The sequence below is a fragment of the Maniola hyperantus genome, chromosome Z (genome assembly GCF_902806685.2).
Source record: "Maniola hyperantus chromosome Z, iAphHyp1.2, whole genome shotgun sequence".
Lineage (NCBI taxonomy): Eukaryota > Metazoa > Arthropoda > Insecta > Lepidoptera > Nymphalidae > Maniola > Maniola hyperantus.
Genome location: NC_048564.1, coordinates 2338792 through 2365380, shown reverse-complemented (window position 1 = coordinate 2365380; position 26589 = coordinate 2338792). Strand labels below are relative to the sequence as shown.

The window sequence follows — 26589 nt, the reverse complement described above, 5'->3', positions numbered from 1 at the left end:
CACAAATAAAGTCCACTCGCCTTCGTGAATTGCAAGAACCGTATAACATTACGGAGTGCGTTTGGGCGTACCAAAAAACCCGGCACACTATATTTCAGTTGCATTTGATTTCTATGCTAGCACTTTACGTATATGCGATGGATGCGGTGCGTTCAATTGCATCACGAAGGTAACACTGAGAGCGCTAGCGCGTGCCAAAACTTCTGTGTATTGTGCCCAACATAGGGAGGAACGTCAGCGACTATGAAGTTTGGATCATGGTGGCTTTGGCAGATAACAGGTAATAAAGGTGTAAAAAATCTTAGAGCAGAGTATAAAGTCTATTTTTTTATTTATTTTTGTTAGTTATTTGAACTAACACCGCAGACCCGATAGGCAGATCTTCTAATTTTTAGGTTCGGAGAAGGAAACAATGAAACAACGTACTTCAGCGGAGAGTTTGTGTGTGTTTTTATGTGGGATAGGACACTTATCTGAAATATTGGTCCGGCCTCGCTGTTGCCGGCGTAAAAAGTGCTCCCTCTGTCTGAGCCCAAATGCTGCGGGTCCGATCAGCGTCCCGGCGATGGCTTCAGACGTCTTCTTGCGTTGAGCCTGATGCTGCGGTACGATTGGCGTCCCGGCTGACGTCAACGATGGTTGCTTGCGTTGTGCCTAATGCTGCGGTCCGATTGGCGTCCCGGCTGGCTACAACGATGGTGATTTGAGTTGAGCCTGATGCTGCGGAACGATTGGCGTCCCGGCTGGCGTCAACGACGATGATTCTCTCGCTGGATGGCTCTAGGCTTCTTCCTTCCCAGGTGTCCTGTCACGGTCGCCACTATGTTAGTTATTTGAACTAACACCGAAGACCCGATAGGCAGATCTTCTAATTTTTAGGTTCGGAGAAGGAACAATTAAAACAACGTACTTCAGCGGAGAGTGTGTGTGTGTGTAACGGTTTATTTGACAGTTCTAATATAGGTACAATTTTCAACCATAGACTAATTTTAGGCATAATCTACATAATAGTTCCGATAGGCCGCGAACGCACTGTCAACTTAATAAGAAGCGTTGACAATTTTCTTCGGAATAGTATTTAGGAATCACGTCATGCATTGCCAGACACTTAGTGTCGTGGCAACCCACTGCCAGACGCACTTAAAGTTTAACAATTTATTAAAATTTAAATGTCTGGCCGGTAATAGTACCTGTTACCTTCCAAAGCCACCATGATCCAAACTTCATAGTCGCTGATCGTTCCTCCCTGTGTTGGGGACAATACGCAGATAAACTTTTATCTTTTATATAAAACATTTTTACAAAAAAATAAAAACCGACTTCGTTACACAAACACTAAAAATTGAAAAATAATTTAATTTATTACCGAATATATTCTGTATACAAGAGTTAATATAGTTCCATAATAATACTTTTTGGTGCCGGTGCCAATTAGCTTTAGCTGCGCGAATCGTCTAGACTTCATATTTTTATGGGACTCCACAATGGCACCTCATTGGCACCGACCCCAAAAAATATTATTATGGAACTATATTAACTCTTGTATACAGAATATATTCGGTAATAAATTAAATTATTTTTCAATTTTAGTGTTTGTGTAACGAAGTCGGTTTTTATTTTTTTTGTAAATTTTTTTTATTTCACAATTTTTAGTGGCCCCATGGAATTATGCTATGACTGCTTAAAAATCTACTGTTTACTAAGCTATTACACTGATCGCGAGCAATTTACTCTTATCCGTTGAGGAGTTCCAGTATCTATCTTCGAAGATGTTCATCAGATCTTCACCAAATTGAAATGGGACCAACTTTGAAGTATACCCTTTCAAACAAAAAAAAATTTTTCAAAATCGGTCCAGGCGTTTTCGAGTAATCGGGGAACATACATAAAAAATAAAATAAAAAAAAAAAACCTCCTCCTTTTTTTGAAGTCGGTTAAAAATAGCGAATCTGGCACGTGCTAGCTCTTAGTCCAGTCAGTATAATGAAATCAGCCAATAACAATATCGTGTTACGTGTACATTGTTAAACGATATATGAGCCGTGGTCGGGTCCAAGCATCATCTTGTGTATATGTCAATAACGTGGGGATATCTCCATTTTGTGGTCTTGTTCTTGTTGTGACGTCAACTTTCGTTAACAAAACAGTAGCCTTACGCCTTTAGCATACCGACGCATTAACAGGTTTTTGTCGAGCGCGGTTTCAGATATGCGTTTTTCTTGATCGTATTGTGTATACATTGATGTGCTAAAGGTGTTAATGTGAGCAGAATGATTAAGTTGTATGAGAGTTACATTTTCTTGATGGAGATATACCTGGCCGCAAATGTATTCTGCATACAATTTCATCTTTTCTCGATTCGATTTCGTCTAGTCCCTCTGGACATTTACTTTTAACAAATCCTACGGATTGTGACATTAGATTTTGAAGAATTATGTGTTGACGATTTATAAGAACAATTGTTTTGTAAATATTGCGTAGATTTTCTCTTAAATTTTCTTGAAAGTCAAAACGAGTATGCTAGATAGTATCCAATTTAATATCACGAAAGTAAAAATCTAAAACATATGTAGTGATTTTCTTTATTATAATATTTAGTATAATATGTAGTTTAGTTTGCCTTGTATAAAACTATATGCATGTAGTTATTTTTTTTTACTATATCTTCCAAGCTTTGATTTCATAAACATTATCGTATAAAATATAAATTAAAGATCTGATCTCTTAATTTCGTGCGCTATTTAATACTTATCTGACCTATGCTATATCAACTTTCCCTTTTAGGTATAAATTAATAAAAAATAACACACATTTTATTCGACATACACAAATGTAAAACATCCAAATGCCTGCTAATATAATTAATATTACATAGTTAATTATTAAATTAACAAACATAATATTGGAATTTTATACAAAAGGTTTCTTGTGAATTTGTGAAACATGTTTTTGCCGTTTAATTAGATTTTTGCCTTGATAAATTATAATAGTAATTGAATTTGGATTCTACACTCATGCAAGAAATGTTCTCTCAGTATCTGCGTCCGTATTGAGGTCTAAACTTAAGGAAATATACACCGATATTTATTATTTCCATACGTTTTCCTGCTGGTTATCAATCACATTTATACATTTTTTATATAATATACTTTGAATTATAGAGAGATATTTAGTACACAATACATATTCGCGATTCACAAACGACTTTGCAGACTATAATATTGCAAAAAAACAAAGTTTGAATAGTCTTTATAACAGTTGAGTGAATTTGTAAAATAGAACCAGTTCTTATAATCGTTTCTTTTTTACTTATTCTTGTAATAACTGAGCAATGTATCGGTGGATATTTTCAAAATTGCAGTGTACGTGTTCGATTCTCCGCGCGATCCTGGCACTTATGTACAGTTGAGTTGCAAAGTTTTACACGCATGTTTCACGCGATTTTATTACAAGCTATATTCATTTTGACGTGACCTTTCTAATGCAGTGTTAAACGCTGTGCCCGAAAGCCGCCATGTGATCGAAAAATCAAATTATAACGTTTTAAATCCTAATCTTTTAACCTAATCACTCACATTAATGTTTCCAAAACAAAGTAAAACGTGGTCAAACTCTATACACTTTAACAGTGATAAAAATAAGCTATAAAATCACAAAAAAACCTTTCTATAATTGAACGCAATATCTATTAGCTGTTATTTCAATAAAACAATTTGACCATGTTTTTGTATTATATTGTTTAAATAAAGAAACATCAACAATAAATACACTATAGAAGACCGCTGAAAAATTTAGTCGATATTTCATAATACTGTGGTAAAAGAAAACTTCTAAAATAATATCAACACACTTTCCGTCATGATTTTACTTATCTGTACACCTAGGGCGAATTTCCACATCTCGAAAACTCTCGAGTTGAAATATCATAACGTCAGAATTTATCCTCTATTTTAAAGTTGCGCATTTCATAGTATCGTTTTTATTTCACAATATTTTCGCTAGGGGCGCTCGTACTTGACATTGAATTTCATCTTAGGTAGTTGTAAAACTCGTGTAGATGACGCCAAACTTCTTGATCGTTCGGAAGTGGTGGCGATTAACGTTGTATTAGCATTAAACAGGGGAGCGGGAACAAAGCACACATCCGCACGGTCCGCGTTCGTCACACGAATTGATTCCGTGGCGGTATTAAGTGCTTATTGTACCGGCACAGACTAATGGCAGTGCAACTTCAAAGCGATCAAGATGTTTGGCGTCACCTGTACTAGGGGTCTCTAAGCTGTGTGGTGTGGCATTATCATTAGCAGGTTAAAGGTTTCTCATGTGTTGCCATGGCTCTGTGGAATTTGTGTTATGTTCTAGTAACTGTTCGTGCTTATTATCAATTATCAATATAGATTATTTTCATGTTTATTATTATAGAAATGTAGAAGAAACAACCAATTTAAACTGTCTTTTTTATATATGCCTTTTAAGAAACATTTCTTTTGAGAACAGTACTCGTCACTAAAGTTGCAAAAGTTGGTTTTTGTGCAGCTACAGAACAGCTTAAAGGTGCGTTTCCATTGGTTATAATAACAGAGCGGAGACAGGTGTGCTGACCAAACAGATTATTGAGAGACGACGTGATAAAACTTCCACTTCATCTATCAATAATCTGATGCAAAATACATCTTCACTCTGACCTGCTTTTGTGGACAAGCAGCCTCACCCAAAATGCGTTACAGATTTATTATTACCATAAAGCTGTGTCTGCTTGCAATAAAGCTTTCTGAAGTCAGCTGTCATTATCTTTCAATTTGTTTTTACGCATTCTACTCACGACACTGCGACAGGGCCGATTTAGGGTAAAAACGTGGGGAGGATCCTAGATTGCCTCCTAAACATCACGACATGTATAGGGTCATTCTAGGTCAGATCCTAGATCACCTCCTAGATCGGCCGGCAGGAGCAGATATATGCATCCGATATCTCACTGAGCGGCAGACCCATATGTAGGGACCACCCTAGATTGCTCCAATCTAGCTGCCTCCTAAATCGGCCCTGCCGCAGTGTCGTGATTAGAATACTTTAGGCTTGCGCCTGACAACAATCATGCCTCATGGAAAACAATGACGATGATCGTCACGTGGTGGATGATGATGATAACTTAAATTTTTGCAAGTTTTAGTTACTGAAACCAAGGACAATTATCGTGCAAGTACTTACCAGAGCTAACTTCTGCAAGTTTTATTGCTTGTAGACACACGTGTAAGATTATTATTAAAATTAGCTTATGGTCGCGACTTCGTCCGCGTGGACTACACAAATTTCAAACCCCTATTTCATCCCCTCAGGGGTTGAATTTTCAAAAATCCTTTCTTAGCGGATGCCTACATCATAATAGCTATCTGCATGCCAAATTTCAGCCTGATCCGTCCAGTAGATCCGATTAGTCAGTCAGTCAGTCACCTTTTCCTTTTATATATTTAGATAACACCTGCCCAGTTCCAAATTACGTGACGAGGACTGTACTTATCTTCGTTTTATTAATTTGCCATAGTAATTTTTACACTTTAACTGTAACTTTTATATACCGTAAACTCACTTTGATATCGGAAGCTCTATATTATGCAATTTTTTGTTGTATGTTTATTTTGGTTTTCTCACACTTCACTATCGCTATTGTCGTTCTATTTTTCAGGTTTCAAACCATAGGGGCGTATTTAAACAAATGGTATTTTTCTTGTTCAATGGTATTCGATTCCAGTACTTGCGGGAGGGCTTTTTAGGGTTCCGTACCTCAAAAGGAAAAACGGAACCCTTATAGGATCACTTTGTTGTCTGTCTGTCTGTCGGTCTGTCACCAAACCTACAGAGTACTTCCCGTTGACCTAAAGTCATCATCAATCAATCAATTTGGCAGGTAGGTAGGTCTTATAGCAGGCATTCGGGGAAAAATCTGAAAACCGTGAATTTGTGGTTACATCACACAAAAAAAAATTGTGGTCATGAACTAATAATTAGTATTTTCAATTTTCAAGGGCTTCACCTGTGCATTCTAAAACAGATATTATTTATTTTTATTATGCATCATAGGAATTATCGTGCAATTTCCTAGAGGGAGCATAGATAATTTTAGAAAATAAAGAAAAACGTTTATTTTTGAAATCTTGCCACACATTACATCTTACAACTAAGAGTTGGTTCTCGTGGCGCTTCCTACACTTGAGCCTCGAGCAGAAGAAGCACTGCAACAAACTGTGTCATGTGTGGCACAACCCGAAAAAAGGTTCCAGCTCAGCATTTTGTTGTATGCATTGATACTGCATACATACACACGCTGAAATTGTAATAGTTGTTTTCCCGAAATGATTGCGAAATGATTTTTTCATGGTGTTACAATTGATTTATGAATATAAAAAATATTTGACTTGACTCTAATGCCTCTATTTGGGCAGTTATAAGATACTATCCGTACCGGTTCCGTACTTCAAAAGGAAAAGGTAACCTTTATCAGGATAGGGTCACTTCCTTGTCTGTCTATCTGTCTGTCCATCTTAGCTGTCCGTCTTTAACTTGTAGTGTTGTACAGTTGTTGGAGTGATGAATTGTTACCATACTGGTTTGAGACTTCTTGTACGATGGTGCGGAGCCCCGGTACTGCGAATACGCCTCTATGACTTGAAGCCTTCGATTTGGGAACTGCTGGAACTGGTACAGTACGAACTCGTGTGGTGTTGACATAGCTCGTCTCCGGATTCGCTGAGTGAGAGGAGCGGGGGCGAGGCGCGCGGCGCGGTGGCGGCGCCCGGCTCGCTGCACAAGCTCGCCGTGCCGCTCGCGCGGTGCGAAGTGCCTGAAGTGCGAGATGCGGCCGTCGCTGCGTGCGGACATATCAACCCGGACGCGCTCAAGTAAGCTCTAATAGGGATGGTGCCTACTAGTCAAGTCGGCAACTTTTTATCAAACGTCAAAACGCTCGCTTAGTAAGAGAGCTTGCATGAAATACATAGATGTGACGTATAAACATTTGACGTAATTTGACGTACATACTTTTTTTAGTTAAATGAACAGTTTAAAATTGTTAGCAAACTTAAAACTAGCAGCGGATGTGGATTTCACGAATATGATTTCAACTGAAGAAAAAACATAAAAAAGTGAAATCTTTAAAATTAATTATGAAATTCATTATACAATTTTATGAACTGCAAGTAAAATTTTCGATTGTTTATTGGTAAAATACTATATTGTTCATACATTTTTAGATTTTCCTCGCTTGGTGTAAAATACCCTATTGACATGAAGCGTCGTTGTCGGCAGGGATCTCTTCGAAGAACTAGTGCCATTGCTCCGCGAAGCCGTGGACCGAAAGCAGGAGAACATGCGGCGCCGGCGACGCCGTGACGCGCTCCGTCTGCATCTCAACAAAATGTTGCTCTTCATTGCGCAGAGGAAGACCTTCGCCACCAGGTACCTTCAGACCTACTCCATATTAAGGTCTGCACCCCTATATAGCCGAAATCCCACGGACTCGTACCAAGCGATTTGCTTCCTCGTTTCTAATACGCGCTGCCCTTCGGGCTTCTGTTTCTCCCGCTAGCCATAATATTGGAACCTTGAAAAGAAGCGTACTCCCACCTTTGACTGCATCATCTAACTCCGAAAGAATCAAGCGAAGTCGGGGCGGGTCATCTAGTTGGTTTATATTCCGTCCGATCACTAACACCCCGTTCCCACTTGCAGTTTGTCGGGTCCGGATCTCAATTTTGACACAAAATTGGTATCCGATAAGTGTGAATAGTCATATGATCTGCCACTGGTACATAAGATTAAAATCCAGGTCTGACAAACGACATGTGGGGACGGGGGTAACACGTAATGTTCGTGTACAGTTCGTACGCCCTGGAAGGCGGCGGGCTTCACTCCAGCATCGCCGAGTACCTGGACGGCGTGCGACAATGTCTGGAGGTGGAGGGCGAGAAGGACGCGCCCGCGGCTCGCGAGCAGCGGCTCACGTTCGCGGATTTCGTCACTGAGCTCATCAAGAGCTTCCCGCGTGAGTCAATTTCTCCATCTTCCTAATTCTCATCATCATCATGATCAACTCATCACCGGCTCAATACAGATCTTGGGTGTCTTCTCAGTAAGAGGGGGAGGTAGCCATGGTCCACAACGCTGGCCAAGTGCGAATTTACAGGAACCTTTGAGAACATTATGGGAAACTCTCAGGTATGCAGGTTTCCTTACGATCTTTCCCTTCACTGTCAAAGCGAGTGATATTTAATTTCTTAAAACGCGCATAACTCTGAAAAGTTTGAGGCGCGCGCCCGGGTTCGAACCCCCGACTTTCCAAAAAGGGGGCGGACGTCGTCCTACCCACTAGGACTACTTTTACAGAAACCTTTTTTTTAACTTTATAGGCTTGCGTTTGACTGCAATCCTACGACTAACAATATCTAAAGAAAAGTAATTCTCAGGGTTAGCAGAACACACCCACCACGACACCCCCAGGCTGTGGGGGTGTCGGGGTGTCCCCACTCCGATTGCCATCTTGACCTGTCGTTAACTACAAGTACTTAATTGTTTTCTCACCAGTGGAAATGTACGGGACCCTCCTAAAGCGGGAGTTGTGCAAGAGCCTGTTCGGCCTGTTCGCGGGTTGGTGCGGGCCGCTGGGCAAGCACCTCGGCACCCTGGTGCCGCAGCCGCAGGCGCCCGAGATCGACGACCGACTCAACCTGGCTGCGCTCAAGGTATTCTCGTTATGTAACATTATACTTAACAATAACAACATTAACGGTATAGTTCAATTTTGTTTTGGATGCTAGAGATATCGCCCTCGTGAAATGCAAAAACTAAGTACGGTCATTACGAACGTGCGAACTGGATCATGAATCATTTTTATCGGACTTCTCGCTCGCACTTACAGGTCTTATGGAACTGGAACCCGATGCTCTGGTGTTGTGTGTAACAGCAACGAAAGGATCTGTCGATAGTTGATGAGAGGTTAAAAGCGCACATACTTTTTACCTGCGTCCGAACGGCATCCCTTTATCGATTGCGACTTCTGCGGCATTCTATCAACCCTCGACCGTAATGATGTATGATCCAGTTCGCACGTTCGTAATGGCCTTAGTATATAAATACTATAATGTTGTTTTGTGGGCAGGCGATGAGCGCGCTGGTGTGCTGCGGACCGTGCTTCGCGCCGGCCGCGCTGGCTGAGGACGGCTCGCTGTACCCGTGGCTCAGCGAGATGCTCTGCTCCACCAATGATAAGGTGACCATCACAGTTGACACAAACAGACAGTACATGGTGTAATTAGAACGTTGGCAAAAACGATGACAGGTGATAGTATTTATGATTACTAACATGCCACAAAAACATATAGGTCTACATATAGGTCTTTGTAAAGGGTCCGTGTAAAAGACTTATATGTGGTCTACGGATGGATGAGGATGTATTTAGTGTACACCCTAACCCGTTATTCCTATTATTTTCTTTTAAAATAAAACTTCTTTAGACGCACTTGAGTGTAACTTAGTTTTTATTGGATGGAAGAAGCTATTTTCATATGTATTTAAAATAGCCGCCAGCCAGAACAACTGTTTTGAGACCGCCATTAAATTGTCAATCAAGTGACAAAGCTATTATTGATTTATCTGATAACATGGTACAAACGTAAACCATATGTATAGGTTAAAGTTGTCCAAACACCAAACAACATTCAACTTTTGTCGTAGATATACGAGCTGGCTCGCCAGACAATAGTGCTGCTGCTGGACTGCAACCCGGACATCGGTCCGTTACTGGACTGGACGGTGGACAAGTGCTTCACGGGGCCCGAGCGCGTGGCGGACGGCTGCTTCATGGCCCTTGCTACCATATTCAGTGCCAGGTGAGCACCAACACTATATACGGGCTGGCTCGCCACACGATAGTGCTGCTGCTGGACTGCAACCCGGACATCGGTCCATTGCTGGACTGGATGGTGGACGAGTGCTTCATGGGGCCAGAGCGCGTGGCGGACGGCTGCTTCATGGCCCTTGCTACCATATTCAGTGCCAGGTGAGCATCAACACTATATACGGGCTGGCTCGCCACACGATAGTGCTGCTGCTGGACTGCAACCCGGACATCGGTCCATTGCTGGACTGGATGGTGGACGAGTGCTTCATAGGGCCTGAGCGCGTGGCGGACGGCTGCTTCATGGCCCTTGCTACCATATTCAGTGCCAGGTACAGATAATTCAACCAAAATTGTACAAGGCGGGGGACAACTCACCACCACCCTTAGGCCCACTAACCTCGCGGTTATAGGGGCCGAAACGTGCGAGGGTGCCCGTTCGGTACTTGCTTGATGGCTCTTTATGCTAAGCAACTGCCTAAGCTTGGCGATCGGGGGTGTCCGACACTTTAGGCGTCTGTGCGTGATGCCAGGTAAAGTCCAAACTGTATACATCTTTTTTATTTAGTTTCAAATTAGCCTTTGATTGCGATCTAAGCGGTGATAAGAGATGATACAGTCTAAGATGGAAGCGGGTTAGCCTGTAATAGGTACTTCATCTTTTTTTCAACTGTACAAGTTTTCGTGTCTGTGACGTCACTTAGTAAAGGTCGTGGACTGCATTCTTGAAGTAATCGTGCAGTATGTGAAATTCAGTATTAGCGCCGCTTCGTTTCGATTGGTTTCTTTATCGGTACGGGCTATAACCGGGCGTCTGTTGCAGGGAGTACCCGTGCGACCACTACACGGCCATCATCAATGTGACGCTGATGTGCACGGGCTGCCCGCGCGCGCCGGTGCACGAAAGCGCGCTGCAGCTGCTGCAACTGCTGGACAAGCGCTTCTTCGGCAGCGTGGGCCCCTTGCCCAGTGAAGACGACTCCAGTGAGTGAAACATTCCTTTCTTTATTTTGTTTTTTCGAGGGACAAATCTAACGGAAGCGCGCTCCGACCTCCAACATCATTTTTGCTTTTTAGTAGCACTAGCTTATGCTCGCGACTTCGTTCGCGTGGACTACACAAATTTCAAACCCCTATTTCACCCCCTTAGGGGTTGAATTTTCAAAAATCCTTTCTTAGCGGATGCCTACGTCATAATAGCTATCTGCATGCCAAATTTCAGCCCGATCCGTCCATTAGTTAGAGCTGTGCGTTGATAGATCAGTCAGTCAGTCAAGTCACCTTTTCCTTTTATTTTATTAGCTTAATACTCATCAAATACAATAAGAAAAGTGACAGTTGCTAAAAAGGAATAGACCGAATAAAAGGTAAATCTATTAACTGTACTTTAACTAAATGAATATAATCGTTGTATGTGTTGCTGATCGCAAATCTCGAGAACAGCTGAACTGATTTCGCTAATTCTTTTTTCATAATATTCCTTGAAGTACGGGAATGGGTCTTACGGAGAGAAAAATTTAAAAAAAATCCTGAAAAAGGATCGACTGTTAGGCGGTACGAAGTTCGCCGGGGCAGCTAGTAGGAACATAAAAATTACAACGGTCAGTCGTAGGCAGCGAGTATAATGTAAACAAGGAACAAGGGCGGATTTTGGCCTTAGTAATGCCGCCTCTCCCCCCGTTTTGGACAGCTCTCTTACTTTATTGGATGCCCGGTACAATACGATACGATTCTCGCTAGATTTATCTCTGATCTAAAGGTTTTCAGCAAAATATTTTTTCAAAACATTACATAGATTACGTGCGTAAGTTACCTTTGCTCACGCCAACTCCTTGCTTTAGATATACGACGTTTACGAAAGTTGCGTAATGAGACGATGTACTAGAAATTACTTACCTTGAAGGAATTTTGTAGCATTGATCTGAACTTTTTAGCAGCGTGCGAATCTTAAGTTTAGTGCTAGTAGGTATTGGCACCCAAAATTTGCTAAAGGCGAGAACTACTAAAGACTTTTTGAAATTTTCAAATGTTGACTTTTTTGATAGGATTAGAGTAGGTTCTATGAGCTGTTAAGGTGTTGAGGATAATAATTAATCCACTACAAAGTGTTAATTTGTCTTAGTAGAAAGTAAGTAATTGTCTTCGTACAAAGTTTTCTTTGATGTGTAATTTTTTATTCTATTTTCAATATACCATGGTATAGTGACAGGTCCCAGTTTTCCGTTTCGCGCATAGCTACAATTCCTAGCAATGGCAGTAGTACAAGTAATATGTAGTGCCTGTAGAAATCGAAACAATGGGGCCGATTCTCTAGTACACAATCTCTAAACTAAACTAAATTAACAGGTCTAAATCTAGTGCTTTCCTTTTCCGCAAGCAACATTATGAAAGGGATAGCAATAGATTTAGACGTGATATTTTAGTTTAGTTTAGAGATTGTGTACAAAGGAATTAGCCACAATAATGTGTTAGTAAATCTATTAGTTTTTAATAAAAAAGTCTCCGCTAAAAATATTTTTTAGCTACTTGACGCGGGGATCAGAATGTTTACCCATAGAGACTGACATTACATACCTAATAGACAATACATCGACGGCCAATTAAATCGATTAAATAAAAATTGATTTCTTAGTCCTTAACTTTCTCGATACTAAAAAAATACTGATTATACCCTATCCGTGGAATGTAGTTAGTATAGCGCTCTCTCTACCTAATCTCATACAAAAACAGAGAGCGCTATACTAACTTCATGCTGCGGATAATTTAGTATAGTACTCTCTCTGTTACGTTATCCCATGCTGATAATGAGCCAAACAGAGAGAGTGCTATACTAACTTCGTTCCGCAGATAGGGTATAGATTCAGTTAGGACCGCTATGACTGTCAACTTTGAACTGTATCATGGTATTTCGAAAAGAGTATAAAACCAAATATAGTACGTGGGACAAAGTAATGTACATTGACCTTTAGAAGGAGATAGCAGATTTGTAGAGCATTGTCTCTTTAGTTGAGACCGACAAAACTTCACATAGATTGACATAGACAAGGCTCTACAAAGCTGAAATGTCATTCTAATGGCCGATGTTCATTACTTTCTGCCGCGTAAAGTAACTCATGTTGTCCAACGATAATTAAGAAACAAAAAATTGATTGTAACAAAAGATTGTATTTAACGAATGATAAATAAAACATCCTCACAAGTACTTTTTTTATTCCTAAAAAATAAATGCCGTGTTTTGTTTTCTGAGTTTTCTGCTATATTTTTTTATAGTCCGTAAAAAATGACTCCTCACGCGCTATTTTAACTCTATGGGTCAACTGTCATCTAAAAAGTACGATTCACTTAAAATAAGGACATGAAGTTTGACACAAAATGTCGATGGAAGAGTTAGATTTTACGCGTTATATCTTCGAAGTTCCTGTTGTGTAACTGGCGGCTAAAGCTATTTTACGGTTATCGTTGAACTTTGTCTACCAACAAAAAGCAAAGCGGGCTGCACAAGTCAATATATGACCCAGGTCAAAGGTAATATTTTGGTTCAAATTCGACACAGCTTGACTTGTGCAACCTATTTTGTTTTTAGTGACGGTCAAAGTTTAACCATAACCAGAACTAAATTTTACCGCCGAAATGTGTGCTTATCCAGTTAATCCAATTTTTTTGCATTTTCTGTACTGCAAACGGGGTTGCTTTACGGCAGTATTAAATCAGAACGATAGATGAACTTGATGATTAGAGAGCTTTGAAAGAGTTTATTTGAATTTAAAAAAATCTATTCACTTCTAATCGCCTGTTATGGACAGCATACTCATTTTAAAAAACAGTCAACTCAGAGTCAGACTAGTTTCTTGGCAGACACGACAGGCAGACATACTGACAGACAACAAAGTGAACCTATAAGGGTTCCTTTCTTACTTTTGAGGTACGGAACCCTAAAAAAAGTAAGCTAAGCCAGAGTGAACTATGGCTAAGTTAAGTTATTTTAGATTTGCGTTTTAAATCATGAGGGCTTCTAAAATACAAATCTTTGGTTTTCGAGATTTTTCTTTTTCCATAGTAGATATTAATATCAAGTTCTGATTTTCTAGTTCGAGAATAATAAAAAACCAATTTATTCCATCATTTATTCCATCTATTACTACTCTACTACTATATCTACTACATATATTGATCCTAAGAATAATATAATTAATCTAATATGCTAATATGTTAAATACAAATCTTTGGTCTTAGAGATTTTTTCTTTTTCCATAGTAACTTTTAATATCAAGTTCTGTTTTTCTAGTTCGAGAATAATAAAAAACCAATATCTATTACTACTTTACTACTATATCTACTACATATATTGATCTAATAATTGAATTAATCTAATATGCTAATATGTTAATCTGACTTGCTAATGTCCTAGATATATTTGAATCTAAAAGTTTTGTCTAAATCTAATCTAATCTAAAAGTTCTGTTTTATCTAAAAGCGACTAAAAAGCTTGTCATTTTTGCTTCTAAGCGACTACTCGCTTCCGAAAAATAGTATCATATGCTGAGTAGCAAAAACCATTGATTAAATATTAATAACATGATATTTTTTTTTATTTGTTTATAGTAATTAGAAGTTGTTTTAAAAGTAATCTTATTTATCATACTTTACCTATGTTAGACGTTGTACTTCACTATGCAGGGCTCACTATGCATTTTGAATTACAACGATTATATGCTAAAGCATTAACTTTGGAATATAACGCTAAGTTATTTAATTTTTTTTAATAGTTTATCTCTATTACACAGACTACCACCTCACCCTCAATCGCCAAGCGTTTTGGCATGTTGTCTTCAGCCATAATGATTTTCCTGTGAAAAAGTTGTGGTGGTTTTCCGTTACCTTCCACTTCGCTGTTTGCAGCCATAAGAATGTGTTATTTACTGACGGCATTAACTCGTTAGGTCACAGAATTTTGATTGTATCTCTTGCAGCTTTTTATAGAGAAACCTTTCCCAAGGGGATCCTCCAATAGGGTATTTTACACCAAGCGAGAAAAAATCCAAAACTGTATAAACAAGATAGTATACTCACCTGTTTTCCTACACCCAAGTTAGTTGGTACATTATCTAACTCTCCACTCCACTCATTCTCTTCAATCATTAACTTTCTAAAATATTATCTCCAGCGGTCTTTTATGTCCTCTTCATTTATTAAAACTTTCTTTTTACTATCTTTTATGCATTTGATGTGAATAATATCCCTTGCATTCTTTTCTCTCGCTCTTGCTAGTCGGTATAAATCTTTTTGGCCTTGGGGGCTTTCAAGAGACCTATACAATTTTTCTTGTGCCTTTCCGCTTGCGATACCGACAGCTCTCTTACCTTTCTTTTTACGCCCCATATAAACTTCCCTTTTATTCTGTTTCATAATTACGTAACTATCACTCACTCCTTTCCACTCTTTAAAGGCATCCTTTTTTTCTTTCAGAACTTTTTGTACGTCCTCACTCCACCAACAGGTGTCTTTGTCAATCCGTCTTCTATTTTTCGTCTCACCAAAAACATCCATCGCCACACTCCTCATTAATGAAGCCATTTCATTCCAGCACTCATTCGCCGATTTCTTTTGAAAACCACCATCCATTTCAATCAGTTTATCTACCACTCGTCTTTGAAATTCTTTCGCGCACTCCTCTTTTTCTATCATGTACCATTTTATTTTTGGCAGGGTTTTAGGCTTGGACTTGATGGTTTGAACCTTTACTTTAATTTCTATTAGTAAAAGTCCATGTGTCCTTCACTGTGCTAAGATTTTTCCTACTAATTAGAAAATAGTCTATTTGTGATCTGTGGTTGCCACGTTGGTAAGTAATTAAATGCTGGTCTCGTTTCTCAAAACATGTATTTACTATGGCCATGTCAAAGGCAAATGCCGATTGCAGTAATGTTTCTCCCTCCCTGTTTCGAGTCCCAAAACCCCAACTCCCATGCACTCTTTCAAAATTTTCATTCGTTCTTCCTACATGACTGTTAAAATCCCCTCCTATTTAGTCATGTTGTAGGGATTTGGCAAGATGTTTTGCAGCCGCCCGCCTGCCTGACGCTAACCCTCTTTGGTAACGCTTTTGTTTGGTGGAAATACGTTAGAACCGCCACTACTCGGTTAATCCCTTAGTCGCCTTCTACGACATCCACGGGAAGACATGGAGCGGTCACATTCTTAAACCGGGACCGCACGGTCAAGAATATTCGCGGTGAAATTAGAAATGCAAAATTTAAATGCGTTTTTATTGCACTTATCGATCGAATAAAATTTTTGTAAATATTTGGTGGCTTATTATCACTTTAGGGTCAAATTAAAACAGTCAACTTGCGAGTGTCAAAAATGCGGCAAAAGGGGCCGTATCTTTTAATTGTGCTGACAAGAGTGAATAGACATCTTCTAGGTAAACGCGTCCCATCTTAGGTCATAAATCACTTTCCATCAGGTGTGATGCATACAATGCAAGCATGTGCCTAAAATGAATTTAAAAAACTAAGAGGTTTGATTTTTCCAATCAGCTCCAAGGATTTGTGGACCAGACTAGGTATTTCATAATAATTTGATATACTTCCACGCGCTCCTAAGAAAAAGGTTTTGACAGATAGACCGACAGACAGACAAACAAACAGACAGACAGACAACAACGTGATCCTGTAAGGGTTTCTTTTTCCTTTTAATCCTAAAAACATCATTTTTTGACTGAGAATTTTGTTATTAATTAAAACAGTCATATTTAAGTGGCGGTATATAAAAATTATACACAAATCGACATGATTATCGCAATAGGTACCTTATCAAAATTATAGACAAATCGACATGATTATAGCAATAGGTAACTTATCAAAATGTTACACAAATCTACATGATTATATAGCATTAGGCAACTTATCAAAATTATACATAAATCGACATGATTATAGAATTAGATTATTTATCAAAATTATACACAAATCGACATGATTATAGCAATAGGTAACTTATCAAAATTATACACAGATGGACATGATTATTCATACTTCTTTACTTAATATTATAAATGCGAAAGTGTCTGTCTATCTATCTGTCTTTCTGCTAGCTTTCATGGCTTTTCACGGCCCAACAGTATAACCGATTTTGATGAAATTTAGTGAAGAGTTAGCTTATGTCCCGGGGAAGGACATGGGATTCTTGGGACTTTCCTGGAAAATCAAAGAGTTCCCATGGGATTAAAAAAACCTAAATCCACGCGGACGAAGTCACGGGCATCATCTAGATTCTAGTCCTAATCCTAACAATATTATAAATGTGAAAGTGTGGATGTTTGGATGTTTGTTACTCAATCACGCAAAAACGGCTAAACGGATTTGGATGAAATTTGGAATGGAGATAGATTATACCCTGGATTAACACATAGGCTACTTTTTATGAACTTTTTATTACTTTTTTATAAATGATTTATTGATTGTTTGTTGAATGATTATTCTACACTAACATCGATACGACATCTATTTGAAATCTTAATATTTGTTGAAATCTTGAATATCTTAATATTTGAATGAAATCGTAATTAATTATTATTATTATATAATCTATGACTAATAAAGCGCCTTTGATTCCCTCGCGTCAGTTTGTGACGCGTCTGAACGGAAAGTAACTTCCTGTTTTACTACTCCTTGCTTATGCTAGTCCTTACTTTGCTACTATTTTCTTACTTGCTAAAGTCCTGGATATGTTGGGATCGGCGGAAGCGACATGAATTTTATCTAAAAGCGACTAAAAAGCTTGGCATATAATAAGTCTATGCATATTTGCCTTTAAGCAACTACACGCTTCCGAGGAGTAGTAATGCAGATTTTGTATTAACGAAAATAAATCACTTTTTCAGAAGAACTTTTCGTGTGTCTGATAAAAAGATTATGGAGTGCTATAGTACGGGTGACGTGCGGTTGTACGTGGCTTCCCCGATTGCAATCTCGACCTGTCACGTACTATAACTAGAATATAATGTTATGACTTGTTTTAAATTTATTAATCTACTATTTGATATGTATGTATATTATTTTGTTGTTTAAAATATCTCACAAATATTAATGTGATATAACTACTTATAATTTTCTGGTTTCCCCTTTGCTTGTAATGGTGCTTCTTGCCTAATTTCATGATTCTAGATCCTTTAGGTTTTGATACCCTTGCGAGTGTCAACATATTCGGAATAAAGAGTCGTATCTTTGATTGTGTTGACTAGAGTGAATTGACATCTTTTAGGTAAACGCGTCCCGTCTTAGGCCACACATCACTTTCCATCAGGTGTGACTGTAGTCAAGCATGTTTCTAAAATGATTTAAAAAAACTTAGAAGTTTGATTTTAACACCTCCAAAGGATCGTGGACCGGACTAGGTATTTCATATTAACTTTAACTTAATAGTTCCACGCGTTCCTGAGAAAAAGGTCTTGACACAAAAGCAGACAACAAAGTGATCAATCACAAAGAAAGTGATCCTATAAGGATTCCTTTTTTCTTTTTAAGATATGGAGAAAAGAGTTTTGACAGACAAATAGACCAAATAGACAGACAGACAACAAAGTGATCCCATAAGGGGGTATTACTACTGGTAGAAAGCTTCGTTATTCCTGAGTGACATATGTCAATGAACTTAGTAATTTTCTGAAGAAAATTAAACAACTGCAAAAAAGCAGTAACTCATTTTCGCAGTTTCTTTTTCTAATAGTTGTAATACATACAGAGAAATGCAGAGATTTGACTACATTCTTTCAGAGTAACCATTGAGAGGCTGTCTCTCGCTTATACTGAAATCGCATAGCAATAAAAGAGAATATTCGCATTATCCATACTAATTACTAATTTACTAATGTTATGTTTCCTAATAAATGCGAAAGTGTGTCTTTTTGTCATCTGTCTGTCTGTCTGTCTGTCTGCTAGCTTTTCACGGTCAAACAGTTTAACCGATTTTAATGAAATTTGGTACAGAGATAGCTCACGCCCCGGGGAGGACATACGCAACTTTATATCCCGAAAAATCAGAGTTCATTAGGATTTCTAAATCAGGATTTATAATAACCGTAATCTACGCGGACGAAGTCGCGGGCATCATGTAGTTGTTAATAATATATGCCTCTAAGGTTTGAAGCCTGCGATAACGATGCTGTTGCGGCTTTTACGCCTCTTTCGAATCCTTTAGTGTTATATGGTTCCGATTGAGAGCGCATTATGCTTTAGAAATAAGATTACAACTAACTTATTTACAAGAATACTACTGCACTGTACAACTAATCATATCACAGCCCCATATGAGATTGTTTTAAACTATTATACCTAAATAACCATGGTAATATAACATTCATTAAGATAAGTTCATAATATCCAAGTAAACTACAAATAAACTATCTACTGATAAAAAGGAATCTTATCAACTGGATTAATCTTTGATCAATAATTTACTAAACATACAGGTCTCATTCAAGATTTAATTGAAAAAATGTCCGCTTCAGGATTGTATATTATAGTTCTTTTTTATAGCAGAAATAAGAAAAATTAATTTGTCATATTGGTTTACTAGCTTAAGCTCGCTATTTCACCCCCCTAGGGGTTCGATTTTAAAAATTCCTGTCTTAGCAGATGTCTACGTCATTATAGCTATCTGCATGCCAAATTTCAGCACGATCCGTCTAGTAGTTTGAACTGTGCGTTGATAGATCAATCAGTCAGTCAGTCACTCACCTTTTTATTTTATAAATTTAAGATTGTACAAGCAAACTACGGTCCTCAATCGTGGGTGAGAACTAATTTTTCACGGATAGTTTTTGACGACCTTCTATTTATCTAGAATATTATTGATCGAAGGGATAACTTATAAGGTACATATTATACTAATTTTATATTTTGTGTTATTAACACTATAACTCAGAAGAGTTATTCAACTAATTAAACTACTGTACGTCCTAGTCTCCTGAAGTGCAGAGAGGTTCGAGGGTAGAAACAAAAAGTGCCTGTGGCTTCCCAGCTCTCCATCTGCAGTTACTCCAATCTTGTATTGACTAGGAACGCTCCTTTAGAATTTACCTACGCTTTTTAGTAAAATGTACAGTTTCCTTCGTGTGTTATGTAACTGAGAGTTGTACTCGGAACTATCTGATTGTCTTATAGTTAAATTATATGCAGCCATATTCCATGCTAATACCTACTTTGTATTATAAGTGCGAAAGTGTATTAGTCTGTTCACGGATCATCCGCTTATAACGACTTTGAAATGAAATTGTATATACTTGCATCCCGGAAACGGATATAAGCTACTTTTTATCGAGGAAAATCAAAAAGTTCTCGCGAGTTTTTAAAAAAACCTAAATCCAGGCGGACAGTCGCGGGCGTCATCTATATATCATTTTATTTATATTCTAAAGTACCTAACACTGTGTTTGTTGTCACGGCTTAATCACTGAACCAATATTGACGAAATTTGGCACAAAGATAGTCTGCGTTCTGGAGACGACGACCTAAGATATTTTTTATATTTCAAAACCTGAGTTCCCAGGGAATTTTAAAATAAAGCCTACATCTATGCCGATGCAGTCGAGGGCTTCAGCGAGTTGTCTATAAACATATTATTATGTACATATCTTAAAGATTATAGCAATTTTATGTACAATTTCACTGTAAAATCGGTAAAAATTATATAAAATAATATTCTTTAAACGTAGATTTTAGTTTTGTTTGCGAATATTACATAGTAAAGCTGAGCGTATATCTTACAACACATGTCCGCCCGTCTGTCCGACCGTCCGCCTATCAGTGGGCTGTAGCCGTAAAAAGTAGAGTTAAAATTTTCACAGAATGTGTTTATTGCTGTTATAATATACAGATACTAAAAAACCAAGATCTTAAAATGGTCGCCATGCAAAGCAAAAAAAAAAATAGAAAGTACAAAGTATTATGTACGATGGTACGGATCCCTTCGTGTGCAATTCCGACTTGCAGCTTTTATTTGTATTCGATGTTGTGCGATGCGCCTCTACAAAATTTCGTAGAGTTTGATTGGTTAATATTCAAATCGGAATCAAACTTCGTTTGCATGGAGAGCACTGGATACACTCCAATTAAATGCAATTAGCCGAGCCGTTTTTAGTATCCAATGTTAAGTAAAAGCGTCATGAATATTATAATTGGCTCCTACTACTCCTATAATTGATTTGATAATCCTATAAGCTCCAATTAGTGCGAAGTTGCGAACTATTACCAAATACAAGTGCTACGCAAAGTTTGTACTCATAATATCAATTCAAGATGTCTGGTGAAAGCACGAAATGCTTTGGGTCGAAGCACTCGTAGCTAAAGTTATTACTTTACCAGCTAAAGCGTTGCTAAGCGATTAAACGTTCCGGTACTATGTCTTGTGGAAACATAATATAATGGATATGTGTTGAATAAAATTGCCTCACTCCATCTAAGTGCGCCTTATTTAGCGTTCCGGAACTATGTTCCGTCGAAACATATAATGGATATGGGTTTAATAAAACTGCCTCACTCCATCTAAGTGAGTCTTTTTTAGCGTTCCGGGACTATGTTCTGTAGAAACATATAATGGATATGGGTTTAATAAAACTGGCTCACTCCATCTAAGTAAGCCGTATTTAGCGTTCCGGATCTATATCGTGTAAAAACATATAATGGATATGGGTTTAATAAAACTGCTTCACTCCATCTAAGTAAGCCGTATTTAGCGTTCCGGATCTATATCGTGTAAAAACATATAATGGATATGGGTTTAATAAAACTGCTTCACTCCATCTAAGTAAGCCGTATTTAGCGTTCCGGAACTATGTCGTGTGTAAACATATAATGAATATGGGTTTAATAAAATTGCCTCACTCCATCTAAGTAAGCCGTATTTAGCGTTCCGGAACTATGTCGTGTACTAACATATAATGGATATGGGTTTAATAAAATTGCCTCACTCCATCTAAGTAAGCCGTATTTAGCGTTCCGGAACTATGTCGTGTACTAACATATAATGGATATGGGTTTAAAAAATCCCTCACTCTATCTAAGTTAGCCGTATTTAGCGTTCCGGAACTATGTCAAAGTAAAAAGGTATTTTTATGCTTTTAATATTACATACGTTTTGGCATCTTTCTATTAAATTAAATGATTTTTATACGTAACGATTGAGATTTTCTCAGTTAACATGTTTCAAAATAAAAGGTTTAGTGCAACAATGGGAAAAAATGTAATACTTTTTTTACCATATTGGCTTGCGCTTGAATGCAATCCTCATAGCCTCTTCAATCATGCAGCCTATCGAAGTTTCCAACACCATAGCGGGCAGGGAAGACGGAAGCCGGAAATTACATACATCCCGCTGCCATTACATCCGTGAACACATTGTCAACGCGTCTACCTGTCACTATACCCTATCCGCGGAAATAAGTTTCAGATTTGATGAAGTTATGGAGTACAAAAATCAGTCACATACGCACTGTCTTATTCTATCCACGTATTATACAAACGCACGCACGTACGCACACACACACGCACGCACACACACATACACACACACACACAACACGCATACACACACACACACACACAGACAGGGAGTGAGATACACACATACGCACATGCACGAATGCGCATGCGTGCCCGCACATCTGCTTGCGCATGCACGCGCACACTCATACAGATTTTTTTTATTTTTTTTATTTTTTTACAAGTATGTAGTATCTATCTACGTATTTTTTTTAAAGATTCTGTTCATAATCAGTTAAATTCGAACCAATGAGATAGATCACCGTACCCGCAGAACGTAGATTGAATAAGTTCGAAATACGTCTGAAATGCAGTTCGCGACGCGTACGAATGACGTGTGTTAAATGTTTTGTAACGAAAAATTCGCATATAGTGCTTCATTGAAGTCTGCGTGTGATAATGTGACAAACAATTTCAGTTCGAATAGAAGTGTTCGTGTAGAAATCTATACAAATGTCTGAATAATATTGAATGTACAAAGTCAAATCCTGGATATACCGACACTTCACTTGCACGTGCTACGACGTAGCCAATGACCGTAGCGTCCGTAGAGTCCAGCCATCTCCAGTACGCTTGGTCTAAGTTTTTAATAGCAAATTCGATTGACCGTTGTCGAGGGTTTAACGCTTTTTTACTTTCACACCAATGTGATCGAATGCTCCATTACGATCAATCGAATTTGCAACGTAAAAACTTAGACTAAGCGTATGAGATAAGTAATGTTCCATGGTTGATGGGTTCCTTCTTGATATAACAATAAAGTTTTGTACGACTGTTTAATGTGTTTTGTACTTTGTTAATAATTGTTACAAAAATATTATCTCGTATGTCGATAGTGATTAAACTTCTACTAAAACTTAACAGTCTTTTATATCTCTAAAAACAAAACAAAACCTAAAATTTCAAGGTTTACACATAATATTGTTTTAATTGACTACAAGGGCTTATTTTATCTATTTAGTAAATATAAATTACTATGATAAACTATATTGTTAGAAAAATAACTTTTTTACAATTGTGTTGTATTTATCTGAGTAGGATAATATATTGTTTTGATGTATTCCGTTCATAGTATATTCGCATAAAGTCGAACCAATGAGATATCTCGGTGCCTGCCGAAAGTAGATTGTCCAAATAAATTTGTGAAATAAGTCCAAAAGTCGTCATAAATGGCGTACGAAAAACGTGTATTGAATTTTCAGTAACGATAAAATCGCTGCGTATATACGTATGAACATTTCGAGCTCGGAGAGAAGATAAATTTATAAGTTTTGTACGATTGTTTTATGATTTTTGTACTTTGTTTAAATGTTAAAAAAATATATTATCTCGTATTGTAGTTGATAGTGAATTGTAAAAGTACCTATATTTTGAACTTATTTAAAAATAGCTCTTTTCATAATAATTTTTATATGTTGATACGATCCTTCAGGGGATTCGTATAAAATCATTATTTAAATGTACTAGAGTTTTTTAAGTACTATAATGCGGGGGCATCGATGGAATGTACGTAGCGAAAATATAGTCCTCAATCTAAGGGTGATGACGCACTTGTCAGAAAAAACTACAAATTTTAGTGAATTTAGGCACTTACATTTATGTATGTATGTACTTTATTGCACTACATTACATATTTTATCGTCAGTATATGACCTTTTTAAAATGATTTGAAGAAAATTTCTTAATAATTGTGGAAACCACGTAACTTTTACTGATTACAATTTTCACAATACTATTTAGTGTATTGTGCAGTTATTTTTGATTATAAGTATTAATTTCATATATTAACAATTTAAAATGTCATAAAAAAGTCTAAAGAGCTTCATCTCAATTTCAACAAAACTAAACAGTCTTTTAAATCTCTAAGAACTAAACAAAACCAAAAATTCAAATTTACACACAAAGTATTGTTTTTTATTGACTAAAAGGGCTTATTTTATCTATTTCGTTAGAAATGTGCGTATGAATGATATGTGATGAATTTTCGCCAATGAAAAATTTGCTGCGTAGGTACAGATCGCGACAGGTCGACATGGCATAATTTTTCCCTGCGCAATAAGGTGAAAGTAAAATTATTACCACCTTTTTATTTAAGTGATATTTTATAAAAGAGCCTATTATGATAGCCCAGTGGTTACGACGTCTGCCTCCTTATTTGGGAGATCGTGGGTTCGATTCCGGGCACGCACCTCTAACTTTCGGAGTTATATGCCCTTTGAGAAATTAAGTATCACTCTCTAAAACGGGAAGGAAAACATTGTGAGGAAACCTGTATGCCTGAGAGTTCTCCATAACGTTCTCAAAGGTGTGTGAAGTCTGCCGATCCGCACTTGACCAGTGTGGTGGCCTATGGCCAAACCCTTCTTATACTGAGAGATCTGTGCTTTGTAGTGAGCAGGCTATGAGAGTTATACTAACTAAAGAGGGTTTGCCCATAATCACCACGCTCAAAAGATGAGTTGGTGATCGCAGTAGACGGTGGTAGCAGTAGCACAGAGAACGCTGCTGCCCGTTCTCTGTCATTTACCTTTAGTCGCCTCGTACGAAACCCGCGGGAAGATGAGGGGTGGTGACACCTGTATTCTAATCTGCCGTCACCACACGGCACAAAAAAAGATCCATGACAGTTCTCCACATTGTTCTCAAAAGTATGTAAAGTCTGCCAATTCGCACTTGGCTAGCGTGGTGGACTCTGTAGTGAGCTGGCGATAGGTTGATCATGATGAATATTTTATTCATCACGATCAAAATCAAATGAACAGTGGGAGGGTTTGCCCATAATCACCACACTGGGCAGACGGGTTGGTGATCGCAGTAGATGGCAGTAAGTAGCACAGAGGACGCTGCTGCCCGTCCTCTGTCATTTTCCCTTAGTCGCCTCGTACGACACCCGCGGGAAGAGATGGGGTGGTGACAATTGTATTCTAATCTGCCGTCACCACACGGCACAAAGAAAAGAGTACTGAGAGTTCTCCACAATTTTCTCAAAAGTATGTGAAGTCTGCCAATCCGCACTTCGCTAGCGTGGTAGACTCTGTAGTGAGCTGGCGATAGGTGAATATTTTATGATGAATATTTTATTTATCACGATCAAAATCAAATGAACAGTGAGAGGGTTTGCCCATAATCACCACGCTGGGCAGACGGGTTGGTGATCGCAGTAGATGGTAGTAGTAGCACATAGAACGCTGTTAACCCTTCTCCGTCATATTCCCTTAGTCGCCTCGTACGACACCCGCGGGAAGAGATGGGGTGGTGACATCTGTATTCTAATATGCCGTCACCACACGGCAAATACATATTACCACTATGAGGGTGTACGGGGGTTCCACCCCTCCACGACTCACCTCATACCTCGATTGCCATGTCGACCTGTAGCAAACTAAAGTATGGCGCGTGACTGGTGTAACTTGAAAATTTCGAGCTCGGAGAGAGGGATACATGAACACGACATTTGTTTATGCTACGACGTAGCCATGTCACCGTAGTGTCCGAAGTGTCGTGTGTCAGCAATCGATTACACCGAACCTGAACCATCTCCAGTACGCTTAGTATAAGGTTTTACGTCTTACCAACGTTGCGAGAATTCGAGAGTCGAAACACAATAATATCAAAGTAAAATGGACCTAAAGAGCCTAGAATTGAAGTAAAAGATTCAATGCCACTGATTTTAATCTTGCAACGTTTCTGCATCTGGCTGTAGATGTGTACACAAACGTGAGTTTTAAAACAAGGCGGTTAAGATCCAGTTTAATATGACGCGTAAGTGTTTCGACACTCGAATACTATCAACATTGGCGAGACATAAAATCTCGTACTAAGCGTACTGAGATAGATAACGCTTCTTATACATAATATAGTATCATAACTTTGTATATGTATATGAAATACTCTTCACCTACTCTTCACAAAGTCTAAACTCGTCAAACTTGGCCCCTCATTTCTTTCGTACCCTATTGTTGGACTAAGTTACATATTATAATTTTTGTACAATTACGTTTCATATGTTTTGTACTTTGATTTTTGATAACAAATAATGCCTAATTATATTATCTCGTATTGTAGTCGATATATATATATCAATAGCCTGTAACAGTCCAACAGGAGAGTTTTCCCATAATCACCACCCTGGGCAGACGGGATGGTGATCGCAGTAGA

The 26589-nt window shown here is 38.2% G+C and overlaps 1 protein-coding gene across 5 annotated transcripts in view; it reads left to right on the top strand.

Moving 5' to 3' along the window:
* Positions 1-26589, top strand: part of fry (Protein furry) — a 133873-nt gene that overhangs the window by 18062 nt on the left and 89222 nt on the right. For all 5 annotated transcript variants that reach the window (XM_069508868.1, XM_069508867.1, XM_069508866.1 and 2 more), the window contains 7 exons: positions 6729-6896; positions 7303-7452; positions 7875-8038; positions 8578-8735; positions 9152-9262; positions 9727-9881; positions 10713-10873. In XM_069508868.1, the coding sequence (XP_069364969.1) occupies positions 6729-6896; positions 7303-7452; positions 7875-8038; positions 8578-8735; positions 9152-9262; positions 9727-9881; positions 10713-10873 (1067 nt within the window). The remainder of the gene's footprint in view (positions 1-6728; positions 6897-7302; positions 7453-7874; positions 8039-8577; positions 8736-9151; positions 9263-9726; positions 9882-10712; positions 10874-26589) is intronic.